Source organism: Lepidochelys kempii, chromosome 1, assembly GCF_965140285.1.
Source record: "Lepidochelys kempii isolate rLepKem1 chromosome 1, rLepKem1.hap1, whole genome shotgun sequence".
Taxonomy (NCBI): domain Eukaryota; kingdom Metazoa; phylum Chordata; order Testudines; family Cheloniidae; genus Lepidochelys; species Lepidochelys kempii.
Genome location: NC_136380.1, coordinates 218168698 through 218190958, shown reverse-complemented (window position 1 = coordinate 218190958; position 22261 = coordinate 218168698). Strand labels below are relative to the sequence as shown.

The window sequence follows — 22261 nt, the reverse complement described above, 5'->3', positions numbered from 1 at the left end:
ACTCCCCATATTACACCTGGGATCCTTCTGGCTACCCTGGACCTCAAGCCAGCGGGCTGGGGAGGGAGGGAAGCTATTGGACACTAGAGGTTGTACTGAATGGACTCCTCAAAAGTAGGTGTGCCTCACCTTGCCTGTTGCCCCAGAACCTTGTAGTAAAGACACATCACTAGGATCATGTATGTGGGATAAATTGGAATCACAAACTCAAATTGCCTCACAGTACCTTCTCTTGAATAGGCTACATAGAAAGTGACACTGACGATTATAAATCTTAGTGTCAAAAGGGGGATTATGTTGGATCATATTAAAGAAGTTCTGTATTAAAATCACAAATGAGTTTGATTCCCCATAGTTTAAATTCCAGAGTATTACTAATTAAGAGGTCTCTTGGCTTTTGGTACTGTTTCTCTCCCTCTATGTGTGAAACTTGCAAGTTGCTAATTGCGTTAGTACATTCTAAGACAGAGTCTGTTCTCAAAGCAATTCACACAGAAAGAGACTCAAAGCAATGCTCTGTAACAACAGAAACAGCACCCAGCATCCCCACCCTTTTGTTGTATTAACAATTGTGATTAAAATAGAGAGAGAGGATGTATGTGGATGGATCCTTGGTGTGGATAATAACTGAATGATCAGGGAGGTGCCAGCCTAAGAATCCAGTGTCCATCGGCTGAAGAAGGCGTCAAGTGGAAATAACCAGACGACGCCCGGCGGGCAGACTGGAATCCACCCAACAGCCTCAAGAATGGGAGAACCAAAGAACAAGATAACATCTAGCAGCACGGAGCCGTCAGGAATGTGCTATCTGCTATCTGCTATCTGCTGATTCAGCAACAGCATGATGAAGCAATTCCCACAGACTGGCCTAGGAATAACTTCCTATAAAAATAGATTCTAGAAAGTGAGAACTTTGGGGGGGGGGGTCTGATTCTGCAAACCAACTTCCAGGAGCATCAGATGAGCATCTGACAAGGCCCTGCTCCCTCCTCATGTCCAGGCCACCTGGCCAGTGGCTTGGCATGAGCAACTCTAAGGCTGGTAACTATGATAACAACCTTGCAGAACCTGTGTGTGTGTGTGTGTGTATGAATGAATGTGTGAATAAATATGAGATTGAATGGAATGTTCTAACTATAACTAACTGCTTACTATGATTCTTTCTGTATTCACAATAAATGTGGTATTTTGCCTTTTCCCCTTTAATAAGATCCTGCTGGTTTTTATTTTATTGGTACAACACTGTGAATGGTATTTTCTCTCTCTTTCACACACACACACACACGCACACACACACAAAACCTGCCTAGAGATTTCTGGAAGAGTCCCTCATCCCTAACTACAGATTATTAAAGCTCCATGCAGTTTGTAGAGCAGCTGACCAGTGCCCTTTGTGCATCCAAGGTGCCTCCTAAGGCTTCCCTGTATCGAAGTCTGATGTATTTCTCATTTCTCCTCCCTTACATCCCAGATAACACCCTGGGCAGAAAGGAAGCAGTGTCCTTTGAGCCCTGACATTTCAGTGACCAGGAATAGGAACTCAAAAAACAGCATTTAATAAACAGCCCAAGTTAGCCAAAGGAATTCATGGCTTCTGACACAGAGACAGATAACAATGCACTCATGCGCGTGCATGTATGTGAGAGAGAAAGAGAGAGAGAGAGACGTGTGTTACTGTGTTGGTGTGCTTTTGTGTGTGTCACCAGTCCTTGATGTGGTCTTTCAAAGGTTCCCTACTGCCCCCGACTGGCTTTTTCTGTTTGGCCCCTGGCCTTTCTTTAGGCCAGTTGGTCTGCTTCAGCCTCTTTGGGCTGTGTGTCTAGAGACAGCCTGGTACAGCGCTATTACCCCTTCACTCTCTCAGACCTTTCTGCCTCACATCCCTCGCTGAGCTCTCTCCTTTCATAGCAGGCCTTGTTTCCCCTATTGGTCGCAGCTGGAAAGAGTTTATTTCTAGCATAGGACAGATTGAGCATTTAAACTGAGATGAAGGATTTGCATATTCAAGGAAATAAGACTGAGTGGCAAGCCCTCTGCAATGCTTTGCTCTCCATTCCCTGCAAATCAAGTTACCAAGAAAATTATGATTAGTGGAGAGTAATCCTGCACTGCTCCAAGGAGATGAAATGGATAATCTATTAGGGCTTTCCCCTTTCTATTAGATGTGATCATATGATACATTTCATTATGACAGTATTGGGGAGATGCTTTCATTGGTGTTTCTGTGTGATGAGGTTAAAATGTCAACTGCAAAAACTGATATAATTTGTAAAGCAGAAAAAGAAATATTAAGCCATCAAAAAGCAGAATGCGGTAACATCAAATGATACAAGTCATGTCTGACAGAGTGCCCAGTCATGGGAGGTCCTCATTTTCCTCCATAAGATGGAAGGCACCAGCTCTGCCCCTTCTTTCAATTGTGTTTCCTCAGTGTTACAGTGGATAGAGCTTTGGCAACCACCTGGATGAGGATCATAGCCCATGGCAGTCAGAGCTAATCATTAATTACACAATTAGTATTCAGGTATATCTTTAACAGAATCCACTCTCCGGGGATTAAAGTAAAAATAAAAACAGATAGTTCCTTGGACAACAAGGCCCAAATTCTCAAAGGTATTTAGACAGCTAACTCCCACTGATTTCCATCAGAGTGAAGTGCCCAAATATCTTTGAGAAATTGAGCCTAACTGCATCCCTGGTTATAAAGAGGATTAGATACTTCACTAGAGGCTTAACATACAGGATTAAACTGATTACCAGAACTGGAGATAAGAATTATTTCCCCTTCCCTAAGGAGTATATCAGATTGTATGTCAGAGGTACATTCTATTTAGCAGCATTGAACATAGGTCATCCGTTAGAACCATGCAACTGATTTATCTGATCACAAAAAGGCAAAGTTGTGGGACCTTTGTTCTTCCTCTCTGTTTCTGCCATCACGCAATAGATGACTTTCTAAAGATCTTTTCTAATAGGTCACTTGGCTGAAGATGCCATGTAGAGGTAAGAATGACAATTCTATATCCCTAAATCTGACCAATCCCATTAAGGGTTCCAGAAAGAGTGGAGGATGGAATACTCCAGATAGCCTTCCTCATTCACTTTTATTCCAAATCTGTCTCTCTCTCTCTCAGTGTCTCTCTCTCTCTCTCTCTCTGTGGGTCTCCGTCTCTCTGTTTAGTCCCTGGATTTAGCTATGTGGGAAAGGGCTAGTGAAAATGCCATTGGTGGACAGAACATTTTCTCAGTGACTCACTAGACTATTTTTCATGTTTCAGGTGGAAGATATAACCAAAGGTGTATCAAGAAGGTTTATGACCCGAGTGCACGTTCCAGGGTGACTTATCTGCTCCATGAAAACAGCTGGGGCAGCAGCAGCAAGATACAGAGAAACTGTTGCCAAAACACCTGCATCCAGCATGCTGAAATCAACTTCCTGGAACCAGCCTTCAAGGGAAGATCTCTCAGTCCTTGCCCCACTGCTCCATCACCTGGCTCCTCTCCTGGAGGCCTTGCTGGGAATGCTCCTGATCTGTGGTAGAGTTCCTAAAGACATATTCTGAACTTAGAAATGCATGTTGTATGGCTCTTTAGGCATGAAGACAGAAACAACCGTCATGGTCTTTGTGACCTGGTGATGAATGGAACCACCATTAGAGTCATGGTCTTCTCAGGTAACTGTTCATTTAGTTTCCAAGGAGACTGAAAGAATGAAGTGGTTTGGGGGACTGCACTATGGAGCCTTTCACTTCTATGTCATTGGTTATAACAAGGACATGTCTTTGTAATGAGCAAACGCCATTTTCCTCAGAGAAACCAGCACTGCACTGGCATTAAGGGTCCCCTGTGTCAGCCTAGATTCACAGAGGTACTCTGAGCATCACAACAACTAACTTTTAGGTTCCTAGAAAATCACAGGAACACACTGTGATTCACCAAGCCTGAGTTAGGCACCTAGGTTTCCTATACAATGAAGAGAGACAGGCACCTTAGTCTGTGATTCCCAAAACCAGCATGTTATGGGGAGAGATGTCTAAGCTAGCCAATGGGGGATGCCAAAGAGGGGGGTCAAGGTGCTATGCCCTGCCCCTCTCTCGGAGATAGGTGCCTAAGTCTGGGCTGCAGGGAAGTGCCTCTCTCTGCTAGTGACTATCAGCTGTGAGCCCTCTCTCGGTGTCTGCGAGAGCTGGGGGAGGGAAGTGAGGAGGCGGAAGCCCACTCAGAACTTTGAGCCCAGTGGTAATACATTATACAATACATTAACTTCCTCCAGAGGGCCTAGCTCTGACCCAGGTATCTCGTGGTGCCAACTGGCAGAGGGCACAGGGGGGCATAAGGGTGCAAGGAATCCCCTGGGTCTGGTATTTACATCTCAGTTCACCAAAAAATGTCATGTAAGGGTCTCTACTGAGTCACACCACTCATCATAATCCTTGTGAAATGTATGTGCGACTAATATGGAAGGAGCTGTGTACCGATATAGGAAGTTATGTTCTTAAAGTTATGTTCTTGAAGTTAAAGGCAGGTCACCCAGAAGAAGGGAAGTCCTTTGGCTTGGCTGTATCTTACTAGACAAGAGGGCATCTTGTTAGTTTGCTTTAGGCTCTTGAATGTGTGTTATGATTTTATTTGATCTGTAACCCTTTTGTTCCAATATTTCTGCTTCCTATCACTGCAATCTCTGGGCTTTGTTAAATACACGTACGCTTGCTTTCTCTATAACCAAAGTGAAGTGCTGTGTCTACGAGGAGCTGTAGTGGCCTATGGGGTAGCTGGTAAGCTGTGCAGCACTGTTCCTTTGGGAATGGCAGATCTGGGAATTCTGTGAGTGTCCAGTGGATCAGGGACTGGGCACTCCAGGGAGATGCTCGGAGGATTCAGCGGTTGGTGTGTACCAATTGCTGACCTGCAGAGGGACAGTGGAGCCTGTCTGAGCTGAGCTGGGAGCTGACCCCTGGCAGCCACAGAGTGGGCTTCCTCATGCTAAGGGACGGAGGTGGTGAGGTGCCTCACAAACCTGGGTACCTCTGGGCAGCATCACACTAGCTCATGTCACCTGCAGATCTCTCGGTGCTTTACAAAGGTAAGTGTCATTACTCTTATTTTACAGATGGGTAAACTGAGTCACAGAGTCATTCAGGACCCACAGTGTCACTCAGTTATAGTGGCACAACAGGGATTTCTGATTCCCAGAGTCATATCTTAACCACAACGCAGACTTCCCTTATAGGCTTCCCATCAGCCTTGAAAGAGTTATGCTCCACTGTATACTATGGAGACAAGTGACCTCTGCTGGTGTATAGAGCCATCTGAAGGGTTCCTATATGTACATTACACAGGTTAGGATCTTTTTGGATGAAAGAGTCAAGAGAAATGTACAGTAGTTGTCTCACTGTAGTACAGCAGCTCAGTTTTGCAGACCATTTATGGGTGTGCTGCCCAGCATTGGAGCTCCCTGAAAGCCACCCTCCAAGAAAACTGATAGATTAAATTCCTGGGGATGAAATGTGCTCTTGGTGACCAAAACCAAGTGTCATACAGAACCTGTTCTTCAGCATTGAGATTGGGTGTATTCCTCATTAAATGTCCCTATAAATGTCCCTAACTAGCCAGATGTGAATGAAAAAAAATATTTAGGGCACAACTGCTACTTGATTTTCCAAAATTAGCTGAGTATGCAACAGAACCCACAAATATACACCTTATTTACAGAAAATGGAAGCTAGCCTTCTCCACCAGAGGGGCAGATTCATACATACTGTTTTCTCTTGATGCTTCCCCCGGCATCACTTCTGTCTTCTCGGGGCTGAGCTTTAGCCAGCTGGGCCTCATCCAGACCCCCGTCTCCACTAGATGCTGAAAGAAAGAAGAGACCTCACTGGTCTGATTAAAAAGAAATGTCATGATGAGTTCCAGACACATACTGATGGTGTCATCATCCAAACTGTTTCACGGTCTCTTTTCACAGCCTCACGCTGGACAGAAGGAGTGACAGGATGGAGCCTGGTGGCGGCCCACAGATAGCTTCTGCAGAGCAAAGGCAACAAACACAAACCTGTGCTGGCTTAGGCTATGTCTACACTAGCACTTTTGTCGTTAAAATTAGGGACAACTACAGTGCTATGATGATGATGATAGTAATGATAATAATAATAATCGTAACAACAACAATAATTAATAATGTAATAAAATTAATATGTAATAATTAATTAATATTCATAATAATTTCTCATTGATCATCTCCAAAAATAGGATGGTGAGAGAGGTGGTGATAACTGATGCAATGATCAGCTTAAAGAGCAAGGGCCTAAATATTGCTTTTAAAGACACCTACAAATACAATGGTGATGATAGATCGATAGATAGATACTGTCATCTTGCCCTCCACCAGAGGGGCATTGACAGTTTCTATCAGTAAGGCACACAGCATCTCCCTGTTTCATTTTCAGAAACTGCACATGAAAACTATGGTACAGTAGGTGCTGGTTACATGTTTTCAGCACTTAACTGCACTATTCAAGTATATCTCCAATGGACACTACCTGTTTCTTCTAGCTCAGCCAGGACCTGAGTCACTCAGAACACAGGGACAATTTAGAGGAGAGACTCCAAGAAATGTTCAACAGTGTCATGAAGTCACCAGGCACAGACTGTATTGTAGATCAGCCCTGGAAAGAGATCACTCAGACCCACATGGGGATGTTGGGAAAGGTTTTCTAATATTTCCCTCTGATAGCCTAGTGACCAGGAATCAGTGACCAGTGACTGTGTTGATGCCAGGGACAAGGAACTGGGTTTTTTCCTGGATATTGCTCCCATACCCATTGCCATCCTCCATGATCCTCAGAGAAGAGTGTCAAAGGAAACAAGGCTGTTCTTGAAATAACAAACCACAGGTTTCAAGTAAATTCTTTCGCTTCTCCCACCCATGAGTATCCTTCTGTCACACAAAGAAACCTCCCTAGAGGCTGCTGGAGGATCCCTGTCCCAATTATAGATGACAGAGTCTCTGCCCAGTTGCCTAGGCCAACTGACAAGTGCCCTCTGCAGGTTGCTCTCTACACAAATGCCCTCCATGGTGCCTCCTTTCTGTGTGTTCTGGGGGTGGGGGAGAATTTCAAGGGCAGTTCTGGGCCTACACTGCCTTACCACGCAGGGAGCAATGCCAGTATTGTGGCAAAGGATATATGATTCCCCTGCACTAAATATTGCCCATCTCCCTTCCATTTCTGCCACACCTCTGGGTGCCTGTGGTAACTCCAAGTTGTCACTGCGAGCTGAAAGGGCTGTTTCAAGTCGTGAGCAACAAGCACATGTATTTCCAAAATTACTACATTTTATAGTCTAGAGAAACGAGAAATGGAGGGGCCACATCTTAATAATTGTCTCTCTTGATGCCCATTGAGGGATGTGACTCTGTATTAGTCACATGGATTCTTAATGACACAAAGACTTCAGAGTGTTTAACGGCGGAATCAGTTTTTGATAGGAATACTGCTGGAATTCCTTGTGTGAGCTTAGAACTGAAGTTTTGCTCTAGAAAGGGAGAAGAAGGGTTAAAAGAAGAGGCTTCTAGCTCAGCCAAGAAAAAGAATTTCTTCACACTCCTTTAGGAGGAGAGACAACCCCTTCCAGCTTTTTGTGCCTGTGTCTTGCTGGGAGAAAGCAGGCATTTCCTAGGAGTTTCTTGGATTAGCCTGAACACTTCATTTAATAAAACAAGCAACTCAAATATCAACAGAGAAGCTATTATTCTCCAAGCCCCATGTAACAGCCAAGTTTGTAACAACCTAACACAACAAGAATACATTAAAATAGTTTCATTAAGCACAATTTTGCATCAGTGCTGAGGTTCATCCCCCACATCACTCAGAGCCTCACCTCCCAGAGCTGAATCACCAATCACTGGCTGGTTTCACTAATCTCTTAGGTTTCTTCTTCTCAGGAATAGAAACTCAAAAGTGCACCAGTAACACAAGATAGCCTCGGAGGCTGTTGTGAGAGAAAGCCATGGCTGCTGGCTGGAATGGAGGTAAAGATGGAGCAGTTGTGCATATGTCTGTGTACAGGTTTGCAAGTGTATACATATATCTGTGCATTTGTGGTTTTATGTCTATACAGTATATGTGTACATTTATGTGTGTTCATGCCCTTATGAATTTAGGGGCATATATATGTATGTGCATCTGTATAGCTGTTGATCTATATATATAAGATATGTATATTTAATAGCTATCTCTGGTTTGTTTAGCTCTCTGAGTGTATTTATAAACATATAGTGTTTTTAGTTTCTAACCTGTCAGTAAAGACAGACAAAATCACTGACAGTAAAATGGTTTTCTTACATCAGTACTAAACAGGTATTTCTTACAAAGACAAAAGGTGAGAGAATACAGTAGAGCAGAGGCACTCTTGGTTCCAAGTTATAGCAGATGGCCATACTGGTTTTATCAGAGTTAAAGCAATGGTTTTTCTTTGTAATTAGTACATCCCATGGGGTCCATCTTTCCTCAGACAGGTCTGATTTTTGTGTGTGTCTACACATATATGTTTGGTTTCAGAGTAGCAGCCGTGTTAGTCTGTATTCGCAAAAAGAAAAGGAGGACTTGTGGCACCTTAGAGACTAACCAATTTGTTAGTACTCCCTTTCTTTTTACATATATGTTTGTGTCTGTCTGTCTGGGTTTACCTATGTTAAAAAAACCTGCACCAGTGTCACTGAATAGTGATATTGGTGCAAAACCCCCACTCCGGTCTCTGCTCATAAATGTACCTTATGGCCCTGATCCAAAGTCCATCGACGTCAAGGGGAGGCTTTTCACAGTTTCAGTGGGCTTTGGATCAGGCCCGAGCTGACTGTGTGTCTGTGCATGGCTGAGCATGTTTCGAAATTCTCTGTGGGCCCCTGTGTGGGCTCTCAGATTTGAGTTGAAAATGTAAAGTGTCCTGAAACCAGCGCACAAAGAAACTGCTGATCAAGGAATTTTAATGACACGGGTTTTGTTTTGTTTTTATTAAATGTTAACTCCCGATGATTAGGAGGAAATGAACATTTTCAGTGTCTCCTAGATTTTTAAATATTTGTTCTCAGTGGTCCTGAGCCCTGTTTATCTAGTTTTGCTTTCCAGGTTCTCAGTGCAAATAACAAGGGACTCTTATTTTTTTTCCAGAATAGAAATAACCTGAATATATATCCTGAAAAATCTCCAGTTAAAAAAAAATTAAATTAATAATGATTATTAATTTTATATTCAAATACCTATATGGGACAATCCACATTTAAAATAAAAAGAAAGGAAATAACAGTTCATTAAATATTGGTAGGGTCTTACACTTATAAATGGGAACAGATGGCCAGAGTCTGATTGATTTTAATGAGCTATGCAGGTGTACTAGATATAATAATAATTAATAATAATTTGGGCAGAGGAATAGCTCAGTGGTTTGAGCATTGGCCTGCTAAACCCAGGGTTTGTGAGTTCAATCCTTGAGGAAGCCATTTAGAGATCTGGGGCAAAAATTGGGGATTGGTCCTGCTTTGAGCCAGGGGGTTGGACTAGATGACCTCCTGAAGTCCCTTCCAACCCTGAGATTCTATGAATATGTAATAATTATTATTTCACTGTTCCATGGCAAGAAATGGGCATTCTCCCCCCCACATACATGGTTAAATTAATGGCCATATATGGGGCCAGGAAGAACCTTTCTCACCCCCACTCTCCTCAGGACACTGCACCTTACCAGGGAGTTTCTTTCCTAAGCAGTATTGTACAGGAATTGTCCATTGAGAATGAACAATTGTAGGCCATGTGGTCTTGGGGAGGAGGCATTGGGGGGACCTCAGTTTGTCTGCCTTCCCTATGTCTCTCTCTGTGCACCAGGTGACTCTATTCTCTTTCCCACAGATCATGTATCCAGAGGCATCAGGCAGGGGTGAGAATGAAAGCATCATACCCACATTTTCCCAAGATTACAGACAAATAGGGAGCTGGAAAGAGTCAGATCTCCTTCCCCGCTCATCAGTGTGATACCAGATTTAACTCTCCTTTTTCCCTGCCTCTGTCTCTTTTCCCCCACTGCTCTCTCTGAGTCTCCCTCTATCCTTCTGTGAGTTCCCCTTTCCATCTATCTCTCCCTCTACTCCATTGCTCTCACTTTGAACTTTTTTTTGACTGGCAAGCTCTTAGTGATAAAGCTGCAGTCAGTAAATCCTTGGGATCTCTTTCATGTTTCAGGGGGAAGATATCCCAGGAGGCATTTATGGAGAATTATGACCCAAGTGTCCTTCCCAATGAGACTTACCTGCTCTATGAAATAAAATGGAGCAGTAGCAAAAGGTCCTGGCAGAACTGTTGCCATAACACCCTCTCAGAGCATGCTGAAATCTACTTTCTGGAAGATGTCTTTAAAAAGCAAAGATCTGATCCTTCTGACCACTGCTCCATCACCTGGTACATGTCCTGGAGTCCCTGTGGAGACTGCTGCAGGGCAATCAGGGGTTTCCTGATGGAACAGCCTAATATGAACCTAGTTATTTATTTAGCACGGATCTACTTGCACAAAGAGGAAAACAATCGTCAGGGTCTACGGAGCCTGATGAATATCGGAGTGTCCATCCGAATCATGGACCTCCCAGGTAATGACTCATGGAGTTACAGGGGCTGGATGGGATAGAGATGGGACATGGGGCATTTTCCCTCTAGAGCACTAGTTCCAATTCAACCCTGGTCACAGATGGCTCCACTGAGGTTGTTGAATGGATTATGGAATCTTTTCCCTTCTAGGTCAGTGGCTCCAGTCTGGCCCCAAGTCTTGGGGGGATAGTGCAAAGGGATACAGAGCTTTTCCCCTTTAGGTCTCTGGTTTCAGACTTGAGTGTCAGTGACCGAAATGCAGTAGCTGACAGCCATTTTTTGACCTATGTGAAATGTGCTGGTGTTTGCAGTCCAGTTCCTAGCAGTACAGATAAAAATCACTAAAATCTCCATCCCTGCTGGCACTTGCTGATCCCCTTGTCCCAGCAGAGAGGCTGAGACATAAATGAGCCATGAAGAGTCAAGGCCCCTTTTCCTGCTAGGGGCAGGAACTCAGAGCTGAGGCACACTGGTGAGCCGTGTGTGTGGGTGAAGCTGGTATGATACTGCCACTGTCTCTAGTCAGGGAATAAACAGAGAACACCAGCCTCCTTCCCGGCGCAGTCCATCTCCCATCTTTCACTTTCATTTGAGAACACAGTATTGTATTTAAATGTAAAGGGGATGTTGCCGGCACCCAGTGCCGAGAGGCTGAACAACAGCTTGAGTGGTTCGTTACCCGGTGTGCTACACCCAATAATCACAACGGGGTGGAGAAGCAGAAAAGTTTATTTGCAGCTGCAAAAAGGTACAGGGAGAATAAAATCTCAAATCCTGCACACCAGAGCAGGAAGTTACACAGGCTTTTATACATCCTTTTTTCCAGCATACTTATCCAATAGCAAGCTGCTCCAAGTATCCATATAGCCAGCCAATCCAGTTCCCAGCTAGTTCCCTGATTCTCTGTATCATTTGTTAAACTATACATAAAGCTGCTTTATTCAGCATTGTTCTTCCATATCTCCCCTGTTTGGCCTTGCTTAGTTTCAGGCAGTCTGACTCTGCAACATACTGTTGCAGATTCTCAGCATAACTGCTGTGTGTGCCTCCAGGCGGGGGGGCCAAGGACACTTGGGCCTAGCACACAGAGCTGCGGCGAGTGCCTCCAGGCAGGAGGGGGGGGGGGCAAGGACACAGGGGCCTAGTGTGAGGGGGCTTCATCGACACTCGTGGTCTTCCATCCCCTCGAGTTACCTAGTGGCCATGCCCCAGTGTTCCCAACAACTCCCACCTTTGAGAACACTCAACAGCCTTGGCTCTGAGTTTTCTCACTTGGGCTTGCTACATTGGAGATATTAACTGGACGGCAAGTTACATTTTCAAACCCCTTTTTTGTGGTAAGATTATTTGTAAGTGTTTCCCTAAAAGGGGAGGAACCATTACACCCACACCGTTGGCCTCCCCTGTTGGTCTTTATTCAATACCCATCAGCCCACTGTGTAATAACACAGGAGCTCTTTCCCACAGGATGCCCATAGGGATCAGATTGGTTTCGGGTAAAACATAACACTCCCTCAGTGAGTACTGCAACTGAATACTCCTGGTCCTGATAGGTGGCTTGCTGTAAAGAGGTCTTGTTTCAGAACGGCGAGTCCGTTCTTTTCTGCTCTTTGGTGGTGGCTAATTCTGCTAGGGTCAAGGGCAGCATGTCAAGGGGCAGTCCCGTTTTGTGGGACAGTGGAGTTGGAGCACACACCCAACAATCAGTCTGGTTTGTTAAAGTAGCAACATGGTGCGCAAGCAAAACAAAGGAGTTATGCTCCCAATATGCACAATTTGGAAATACCAATACAAAGAATAACAATGTTACCCAATTAATTATTACCAGAGTCTTCCCAACCCAGGGTCTTTAGTCCCTGGGTGGGCCCATTTTAGCATTAAGGTGCCCGCTATTTGTGTCTTTTAAACAGTAGCTTTAGCCCGAGATCGTCACTAGATGAGGAGTCAGCAGCTTGGACGGTCCACTGTTCTGCTGACGAGGGGGCAGGTACTGCCTTCAGACGAGAGTGATGGATCCAGTTCTTGTGTCCCTCGATCTTTGCCGCTGTATGGGAGATCAGCAGGACGGTATAGGGTCCTTTCCACTTTTCCTGGAGAGGCTTGTCTTTCCAGGTGCGAACAAGCACAGAGTCACCGGGCTGTAAGGAGTGAACGGGAGAGTCCAAGGGGAGAGGCTGGGAATCCTTGGTATACCTGTGAAGAGACAAGAGAACAGCAGACAGGGAACACATATACTGTGACAAAAAACTTACCCAACTCCCATTCCCCTTTGCTTCCATAGGCCAGCATGAGCATGCAGCACACCAAAAGCATACTTTGAATCAGTAAAAATGTTGACCCGCTTTCCTTTTGACAGTTCAAGTGCACGGGTCAGGGCTATTAGTTCGGCAAGCTGGGCAGAGGTCCCAGCAGGCAAACCTTCAGCTTCCACAGTGTCATGGAGGGTCACAACAGCATAACCCACCCTCCTTTGCCCATCTATTACAGTACTGCTACCATCAGTGTACCACTCATAATCTGCATTTGGGAGAGGTACATCCTTTAAATCCGGACGGCTGGAGTACTGGACATCTATGATCTCTAAACAGTCATGTTTCTGTTCCTCTGTTTCTGGCAAGAGAGTGGCTGGGTTAAGGGAGGGGCAAGGCTGTAGGGTGACTTTAGAGTTCTCTAACAGCTTAGCCTGGTACCGAGCAATCCGAGCCTGGGTGAGCCAAAGCCCTCCCTTTGCAGCCAATAAGGCTCGGACCATATGGGGAGTATAGATTTGCATAACCCCTCCCAATGTTAGCTTCTCGGCTTCCTCAAGCAATAGGGCAGTAGCTGCGACCGCCCGTAAACATGCCGGCCAACCCTTTGCAACCTGATCCAATTGCTTAGAAAAATAAGCCACAGGACGCTTCCATGCTCCTAACAGCTGTGTGAGCACTCCTAGGGCCACCCCCCTTCGTTCATGTACATACAACTGAAACGGCTTAGAGAGATCTGGCAGGCCCAGAGCCGGGGCTTCCATCAATTTTCTTTTCAGGATTTTAAATGCCCTGTTAGCCTCTGGGGTCCAATAGAAGGGGTCATGATCTGCTCCTTTTACACAGTCGTACAGGGGTTTAGCCCACAGTCCAAACTCTGGGATCCATATCCTGCAAAAGCCTGCCATACCCAGAAATGCCCTGAGCCGCTCACGGTTATTTGGAGAGGAACTTGACAGATAGCTTCCTTTCTTTCTTTTCGCTTGAACGCTGACGCTCCCCTTGCCTTAGCTGTAACCTGATCCCTCTCCACCTCAGACAACAGGGTTCTCAGGAGGATATTACAGTCGTCTCAATCGGCTTGTGACTACTGAGGCACCCCTCAAAGACTGAAATAAACCTGCTTGCGTTCGTTGAGAATTCCCCAGCCTATGTTTTAAAAGCTGCTTAGTCTATTGGATTGAATGGCACATGGGTGTAAACTTGCATAGTGGTAGCCTGACGTCCGTCTGCCCCTGGGCAAGCCACAACAGTCTCAGTAAGCAAAGGATAGAGTCCCACTGAGGGGGCAATCTCTGTAACCCGAGGCATCCTACCCTTATACGGTGGGGGTGTGGGGGCCGAAGGGGACACCGGCTCTGCCATTACAGTGGGGGTGGGGGTCTGGGGACTAACATTAGCTGCTACCAAACCAGTCGGAGTCAGATTACAGTGCTGTAAAATATCTGGTCAAGTACATAAAGTCAGAAACAAATGCGCATACATATGTTCATTCCATTTACCCATTCACTGACAAAACAAAACTAATTGGAGGATCGTGTTGTAATTAATTGACCCTCCAGGTGGCCACCACTCCTGGTCCTCTAGTTGATATTGAGGCCAGTCAACTGTACAGAATCGTTTTAATTGGCTCTTAGTCATCGGATCCGCACCAAATACCTTCCAGTTTGCTAGAATGCACTCTAGGGGCGTACACCGTGCCCTAACCTCTGAGCTCTGTCCCTGTCCCATACCTACAGGGTAACTCTGGGCGTCCCCAGGTTCCAACAGAGCATATAATCCGGATTTTAAAAGGATCCTACCTGATCCAAGGGACCGGTTCTTCACCGTGGCCCTGCAGCTGCTCCTCCCCCACGTCTAAGGGACCGGTTCTTCACCGTGGTCCACAACAGCTTCTCCACTATATGAGTGCGTTGCACCGTTGTGCCCTCTGGGGTCGATCAAATTGCGTCTCCTCCGAGGCCCCCGATGAACTCACCGGTGCGCGCTGGGCGTCGGTTCTCGCCGCAATCCTTGACCTTCAGGAGGGGTCCGGGCAAGGCTAAATTGCAGCCTCGTCGCCCACCCAGGGACGCCAAAAGCTGTTGCCGGCACCCAGTGCCGAGAGGCTGAACAACAGCTTGAGTGGTTCGTTACCCGGTGTGCTACACCCAATAATCACAACGGGGTGGAGAAGCAGAAAAGTTTATTTGCAGCTGCAAAAAGGTACAGGGAGAATAAAATCTCAAATCCTGCACACCAGAGCAGGAAGTTACACAGGCTTTTATACATCCTTTTTTCCAGCATACTTATCCAATAGCAAGCTGCTCCAAGTATCCATATAGCCAGCCAATCCAGTTCCCAGCTAGTTCCCTGATTCTCTGTATCATTTGTTAAACTATACATAAAGCTGCTTTATTCAGCATTGTTCTTCCATATCTCCCCTGTTTGGCCTTGCTTAGTTTCAGGCAGTCTGACTCTGCAACATACTGTTGCAGATTCTCAGCATAACTGCTGTGTGTGCCTCCAGGCGGGGGGGCCAAGGACACTTGGGCCTAGTACGCAGAGCTGCGGCGAGTGCCTCCAGGCAGGAGGGGGGGGGGCAAGGACACAGGGGCCTAGTGCGAGGGGGCTTCATCGACACTCGTGGTCTTCCATCCCCTCGAGTTACCTAGTGGCCATGCCCCAGTGTTCCCAACAGGGATGTCTTTGCAGCTTTTTTCTAATCTACCCCCAGAGTAAAATCAGCTCACCCACGGAGAGTGTCCAGCTGCTGCTACTAATCATGAAGAAATAGGTGATATTTTACTCTCCCTTCGATACATAAATGACTTGTCCCAGGTGAATAAGTGAATGAAACGTTGCAAGGCTGGTTTAATGCGACCTTCCCTGGACAGAAAGATGGAAAAGTCCTGGAGAACATGAGGCCCAAGTGCTGTAGTCTCCTCAGCTGGTCCAGCCTAAGAGTGACCTAGCAGAAGCATTCTGCACAGTACTGGGTTTACCATGGTGCCATGGCGCCAGGCCCAGGCTCCAAAGGGGCCCCAGCCCTCTCTGCTTGGGCTGTGGTAAGGTCCCGCCAGCTCTTCTCCGCCCCCTGCCCACTGCTCTCTCCTGCAGGGGCAGAAGCTAGGTCCTGCTGGCTCCTGGGGCTCCTGCTACAGGGCAGGCTCTGACTGCACCCACCGGCAGCCACGCTCCTCCCTCCCCCAACTCTTCCCCCAGCGCTTCCCCTGCTGCTGAACAGCTGTTTGCCGGCGCAAGGGAGGGGGAGGAGTGGGGCCGCAGCACACTCGGGGGAGGAGACGGAGAAGAGGCAGGGGCGGGGTGGGGCCCTGGGGAAGGGGGTGGAATCGGGGCAGGGCGGAGCAAAGGCAGGGCCCCAACACTCCCCTACACATACCCCCCCACAGCCTGCTGCCATGAGCCGCTCAGGGCAGGGGACTGGGAGCACCCCCAAGAACCCAGCCCATACCCCCAGCCCTCTGCCCTGACTCCTGCACCACCCTCACACACTTCCAGCCATGACTCCCGCACCCCCTCATACAACCCCAGCCACCTGACCTCCCTGACTCCTGCAACCCCCCCACCCCTGCCCTCCACACACCCCTCAGCCCCCTGCCCTCCCTGACTACTGCACCCCCCCACATCCCCACCTGCACCCCTCGTACCAAATGGGAGCTGCCCCAGGTAAGTGCTCCACACCCCAACCTTCTGTTCCAACCCTGAGCCCCCTCCCTCACCCTAACTCCTAGCCAGACCCTGCACCCTAACCCGCAGCCCACTCCTGCACCCTAACTCCCTCCCAGACCCGGCACCCCCAGCCCTGAGCCCCCTCCCGCACCCTAAGTCCTGGCCAGACCCCGCACCCCAATGTTTTTTTACATTATTTTTTATAAAGCACTCTCATCCAAAGAACTTTACAATAGTTAGCTAATGGTACAAACAATATTTGGAAAGATCATTAAGTGGTCTGCCAAGATCCCCAGCAATTTTCAAGTGGCCTGTGGAAAAATAAGTTAGACTACAAAAACAATCAAGGTACCTCACTTTATTTTCATTAACTTGCTATTACTTATAGGAGGAGGATGAAGAAAAAAGAATGAAAAACAGGGGCAGGGAGGAGATAAGAGAGAATGTCCTTTTTCTTGGCTGGGTCCCAAGGAGGGGCCCCAAAAATGAAGCTGAGCACAGGGCCGCACTAACTCTAAATCCCCCACTGTGGCTGACCCGTCCCCCACAGCTCCCCACACCACAGCCAGGGGCTGACCCCCCCACTCCCCGAGCTCTGCATGCTGCTGCCAGGACAGGGCTGACACCCTCCCCACACAGCTGCCAGGGGCTGGGGCTGGCCCCTAACCCCTCCCCCCAGATCCATTCTGCCTGGGGTTGACCCCCCAAGTCCAGCTGCCTGACACCTCGCGTCAGCACCCCCCTCACACACATTCCTCCACGCCCCGCTAGGGACTTTTTTGGGCATTTGTTCAATTGCTCTTGCCAAAGCAAATGGGATAAATGCCCGTTTTTGTCAAAAAAGTCAGGATGGCCAGGACATAACTTAAAAAGGGAACTGCCCCGGCCAAACAGGGACGTATGGTCACCCTATCTCCAGGCAAGTGAGTCCTGAGGGAGTCTGGCCAGGGTGGGGGCAGACCCTGACCTGGCTAATCGCGCCAGTCCCGAAAGGCCGGAGTGATTCCCCGCCCTGGCACTGGACCGGCCCTGGCCGTGCTGCCAGCTCAGCCTGGCAGATGCTGTCACCTTCCAGCAGGGCCGGTGAGTGTGGCCAGGGGGCAGGGTGTGAGGGAGTGGGTCCCTGGAGGTGTATGGGGGAGGGCTGCTGGCCAGTGGGGGATCTGTTGGGGGGCGGTGGGGGAGCTCTGTGTGTTGGGATACTGGGCAGTGGGAGGTCTGAGTGGGGTGCTGTGTAGTTGTGGTGGTGGGCTGTGGGGAAGTGCATTGGGCAGTAGTGGTGTGGCTGTGTGTGGGGGGGTGCTGGGCAGGGGTGGTGTGCAGGCCACTGTGATTTGTGGTGAAGGGTCTGTGTGGGAGGCTGCTGGGCATAGCAGGTCCAGGGGACGCTGGGAATAGGCAGTCAGGGGCTGTGTGGCACAACATGGCCCCACTCCCAAGGGGAAGGGGCACGCTGGCAGCACAGGGCTGGGCAGGCCAGTGTGCGCCTGGCAACTGCCTGTTTGTATACAGTGCCCTTGCACTGGGCTAGGTGGAGCGGGGCTGGCCCCACCATGCTAAGCCCCATTGCTCCTGGCTGGCCCCTTGCTCTGGAGACTGACCTCCCCACTCCATGCTCCTTTGCCTCCATGGGGGCCAACAGATATGTTTGGCGCCAGGCCCACAAAAGGTTAATCTGGCCCTGATTCTTCCTGCATGGCTCAAATTAGTCTTGCTCCCTTGAGATTGACTGACCTTTGTGTATACTGAGTCCACTGATACCTCCTTTGGCACATGACTGATTTGTTCCATTTTCCTAGTTTATAGCTACTGTTGGAAAACATTTGTTGATGATGAGGACAAGTATAAAGATGATTATTGGCCCAGGCACTTCGCTCCATGGATAATGCTATATTCTCTTGAACTCCAGTCCATCCTTCAGGTCAGTAGAACTGTAGGGAGAGGGATACTGCATACCGAAATGATCCATAGTCACATGCAGAACCGTGTCTGAGCGGGACAGTTCCTTGACCTCCTTAGAAAGCTCAGTGATCCCAAGAGCTGAGCTGTAACACACGGTGACTCCCACATGAGCTCATGGGGACACTAAAAGTTTCTTGGAAAACTCTCAGTGCCTGAGGAGATCAAAGGGCTGGATGGTTGGAGGAGAAAAAAGGCTCTTCACACCTTGGTGGAGTTTAAACACCTTTGTGGTTTGCTTTACTGCAAAACAGCATACATGTAAAACGTGTCCTGTCCCTTTCAGGGACAAAAACAGCAGGGTTTTTCCTCAGCCCAAGTACAAAGTGAGTTCTAGAGCATGGCTAGACAAGTTCCAGACAGAGAAACGCCCCAGTTCTTCTCTTCCCTTACATCCCGTCCTCGAACTAGAGACCCCTCTTCCTGACCTCCCTTTCAGACACAGCTTCCAACTCTATACCGCACATCCTTCCCTCAGAGCCCATTGACACTTGCAAAACTGTTGTCAGGCCTTCCATCCCCCCAACCAGAGCTTTCCTTGCCACTGTCTGGATGGGATTCATAGGCGCCGACTCCATGGGTGCTCCGCGGTTGGAGCACCCATGGGGAAAAATTCATGGGTGCTCTGCACCCACCGGCAGCCAATCTCCCCACCTTGCCCCACCTCGCCCCACCTCACCTCCTCTGCCTCTGCCTCCTCCCCTGAGCGTGCCGCATCCCTGCTCCTCCACCTACCTCCCAGTGCTTGCTGTCGCCAAACAGCTGTAGCAAGCTGAGGGGGGGAGAAGCGGGAACGTGGTGCGCTCAGGGGAGGAGGCAGGGAAGAGTTGGGGCCGGGGCGGGGGATTTGGGGAAGGAGTCGAATAGGGGCAGGCAGGGGGCAGAGACTTTGGGGAAGGGGTTGGAATGGGGTGGGAGGGGGCTGGGTAGGGGTGGAGTCGGGATGGGGCCGGGGGCAGAGGGGGTCAACCACCCACCAGTGCCAGTAGAATTCGGCGCCTATGATGCGGTTTATATATTCCCTCCCAGTAACGGGGCCATTGAATGTTTCATTGAACTCCCCTGAAGTCTCTCCCCTTTCCAAATCACCCGTGTCGCAGGGTGATCTGTAACACGCAGTCAGGGCGTGAAGGGAAGAGCTGGCCAATAAATGATATTTCCGTCCCATGGGAAATTCCAAGATGTGTTTTCAGTCTGCATTGGAACAAACCCGAGACCTTTTCAGTTTTTGTGTGAAAACCACAAGGAGGTGGAAGAGAGTGAGTGAGAGCACCCTCCCGAGAGTAGCCACCAGCCCGGTGTGTAGGGCACTCACACACTCCTCTGGGACACCCAGGCTATGTCTACACTACAAGCGATGCAGCGGCGGTACTGCAAATACGTCGCTGTAGCTCTGTAGCATAGACACTATGGTGACGGAAGAAGGGTTTCTGTTGCTGTGGTAAATTTACCCCCACGAGAGGCAGTAGCTATGTTGTTTCAAGTATAAAGGGGGATAGTTTCACCTGAGCACATCACGCATGTTATGAAATTTATCGCAGTTTTAGGTGTAATCTCGGCCCTAGGTTCAAATCCCCGATCCTGAATGAGACATAGCATGGACTTGAACCTGAGTCTCACATATCCCAGGGGAATGTCTAAACCACCAGGCCATTGGCTATTCTGGGGTGGGGTCGCGGTCTCCCTCTCCAGCCCCATCCTTCCCCCACTTTTGTTTTCTTTTCCCATGGTGGTCCTGAGAGACTTTCCCAACAAAAGTTTCTTCACAACCGATATGTTTCCACAAAATGTTTTGGATTTCACGAATCAGCATTTTCTAATGAAAAACCATTTAGCTGGAATACTCCCAACCAGATCTAAAGATGAGTCCCTGTGACCATGAAACATGCCTGAGAACCCCTTTGTAATTTGCCCTGGTTCTGAATGAGATTTGAAGCAATTAATATTATAGGTGATTGCTGTTACAGGGAGTTCCTCCCCTGTCCATTAAATACCAGAATGAGTCTAAGAGTGCAAATGTTAAGCTGCCAACCTCCAGAAAAGAAATTAACTTCAACTGTTGCTTTTCTCACCAGAACATTCCCTCTTGCTTAGAGATTTCACCAGGTGAGAATCAGACTCCAATTTTCAGCCTATGTGTAGAAGACAAGGAACAGAAAAGAGCACTCACATCAGCCAATCCCTGATAGCCGCCAGTATCCTGGCCTGGGCAGCCAACGAGACTCTGGAAGTGTATTGAACCAGGCCATCATGGGGGAGGAATGTTGATAGGACACTAGGATGTTTAATCATTCCAATTTGATTTAGTTACTCGTAGCCATTTCCTTCCCATTAGTTCAGCTTGTAGCCTTTTGAAAAGTGAATCATGTTTAAATGTTTAACGTTGTACAGTGACTGGGTCATGTTAACACCTGTGACTCAGTGTACAGGTTTATTCCATCACAGTTAACACAAAAGTATCTTGCTTATTCTGCAGCCAATGCTGTTTCACCAAATGAACATAACGCTACATGGTTTGCTTTGTGTAATGCAGTTTATAAAGAACTAATTCATTATTCATTTACATATATAGCGATCTTAGAGAGGATTTATTCTCTTGGGTTATTTGTTTGAATTATTTTTCTCTTGGTAGATTTCTAGGTTTTACTTTCTCTGTCTTTTGTCAACTTAATATTTGAATAAAATATCTATAATCAAAGGAAGCACTGCCTTTGTTTGTCTGTTCATTTTCAAAACGTAATTCATGTGGCACTGCTTAATAAATCCTAATTGGTGCTAACATAAAAATGGTCCAGTGTATGACATCACAAACTGTTCTAAGAGTTCATTAAGTGGGAGGAGGAAGAGTCTGGTGATCACTCTTAAAATGAACTGACATTCCAAACTTTAGCTTTTCAAGCCCATAATTTTCCTCTAGGCCCTCACCTGGTCCTCATACTCCCTATATTGCCTTTCTTTGCAAGGTCATAGAAGGCTGCTCTCATCCCACATCATCATATAAATGCAGACTTTAACATGCATTTATACAGAGAAGACACAGCACTGGGCAAGGACAGCAAATCTTTGCAGAGAATTTTCCCTGCTATTGTAAACCTAGGCTCTTCGACCAGACAGATGCTGTGTTTAGGGAGCTCCCAGTTATTCCATTCCTGGCCTCTCCCAGCAGAAGGTGATGTGGAGAAAAGAGCAGGAGGCCCAGAGCAACTTCATTTCCAGCTGTTGCAGCTACAGGTGCTGTAGGGCCTGGTGTTTTGAAGTGCATTTGCCAAGGAAGCTGTAGCTGAAAAACAAACTACAAGATCCAAGTGAAACGTTTCCCTTCTCTATATGTCTGTGCGTGCCTCTCCTCATCTCTTCAATTCCCCACATGTCTCTCTCTATTATGCACACAAACATACACACAATGAAACCTCCCTCAAGGTTTAGGGGAGATTCTCCCATCCCTTACTAGAGATCATCAAAGCTCCACACACTTTTTAGTGCAGTTGACCAGTTCCCTCTATGTGTCTGAGATGCCTCGTATGGTGTCCCTATATCGAAGTCTGAGATATGTCTCACTTCACCTCCCTTACGTCCCAGGTAACACATGGAGCAGAAAGGAGGAAATGCCCTTTGAGCCTGACGCTTCAGTGACCAGGAATAGGAACTGAAAGAACAATATTTAATAAACAGTCCAAAAGGCTGGAGAGATAGCCAAAAGAACTCAGGGCTTCTGACACAGATAGATAACAATGTGTGTGTGTGTGT

The 22261-nt window shown here is 47.5% G+C and overlaps 1 protein-coding gene across 1 annotated transcript; it reads left to right on the top strand.

Moving 5' to 3' along the window:
• The first annotated feature begins 7942 nt into the window (after positions 1-7942).
• Positions 7943-21205, top strand: LOC140899002 (C->U-editing enzyme APOBEC-1). The gene is made up of 5 exons (XM_073313719.1): positions 7943-8032; positions 9906-9933; positions 10236-10636; positions 18355-18476; positions 20590-21205. Exons 1-5 carry the CDS (start codon positions 8011-8013, stop codon positions 20698-20700), a joined length of 684 nt encoding a protein of 227 aa, XP_073169820.1. The 5' UTR covers positions 7943-8010; the 3' UTR covers positions 20701-21205.
• The last annotated feature ends 1056 nt before the right edge of the window (positions 21206-22261 follow it).

Excerpts from the sequence above, each read along its gene's own strand:
- LOC140899002 (XM_073313719.1), top strand. The coding sequence starts at position 8,011 with ATGGCTGCTGGCTGGAATGGAG. Across the intron at positions 10,637-18,354 it reads CCGAATCATGGACCTCCCAG|TTTATAGCTACTGTTGGAAA; the intron begins GTAATGACTCAT and ends CCATTTTCCTAG. Across the intron at positions 18,477-20,589 it reads AACTCCAGTCCATCCTTCAG|AACATTCCCTCTTGCTTAGA; the intron begins GTCAGTAGAACT and ends TTTTCTCACCAG.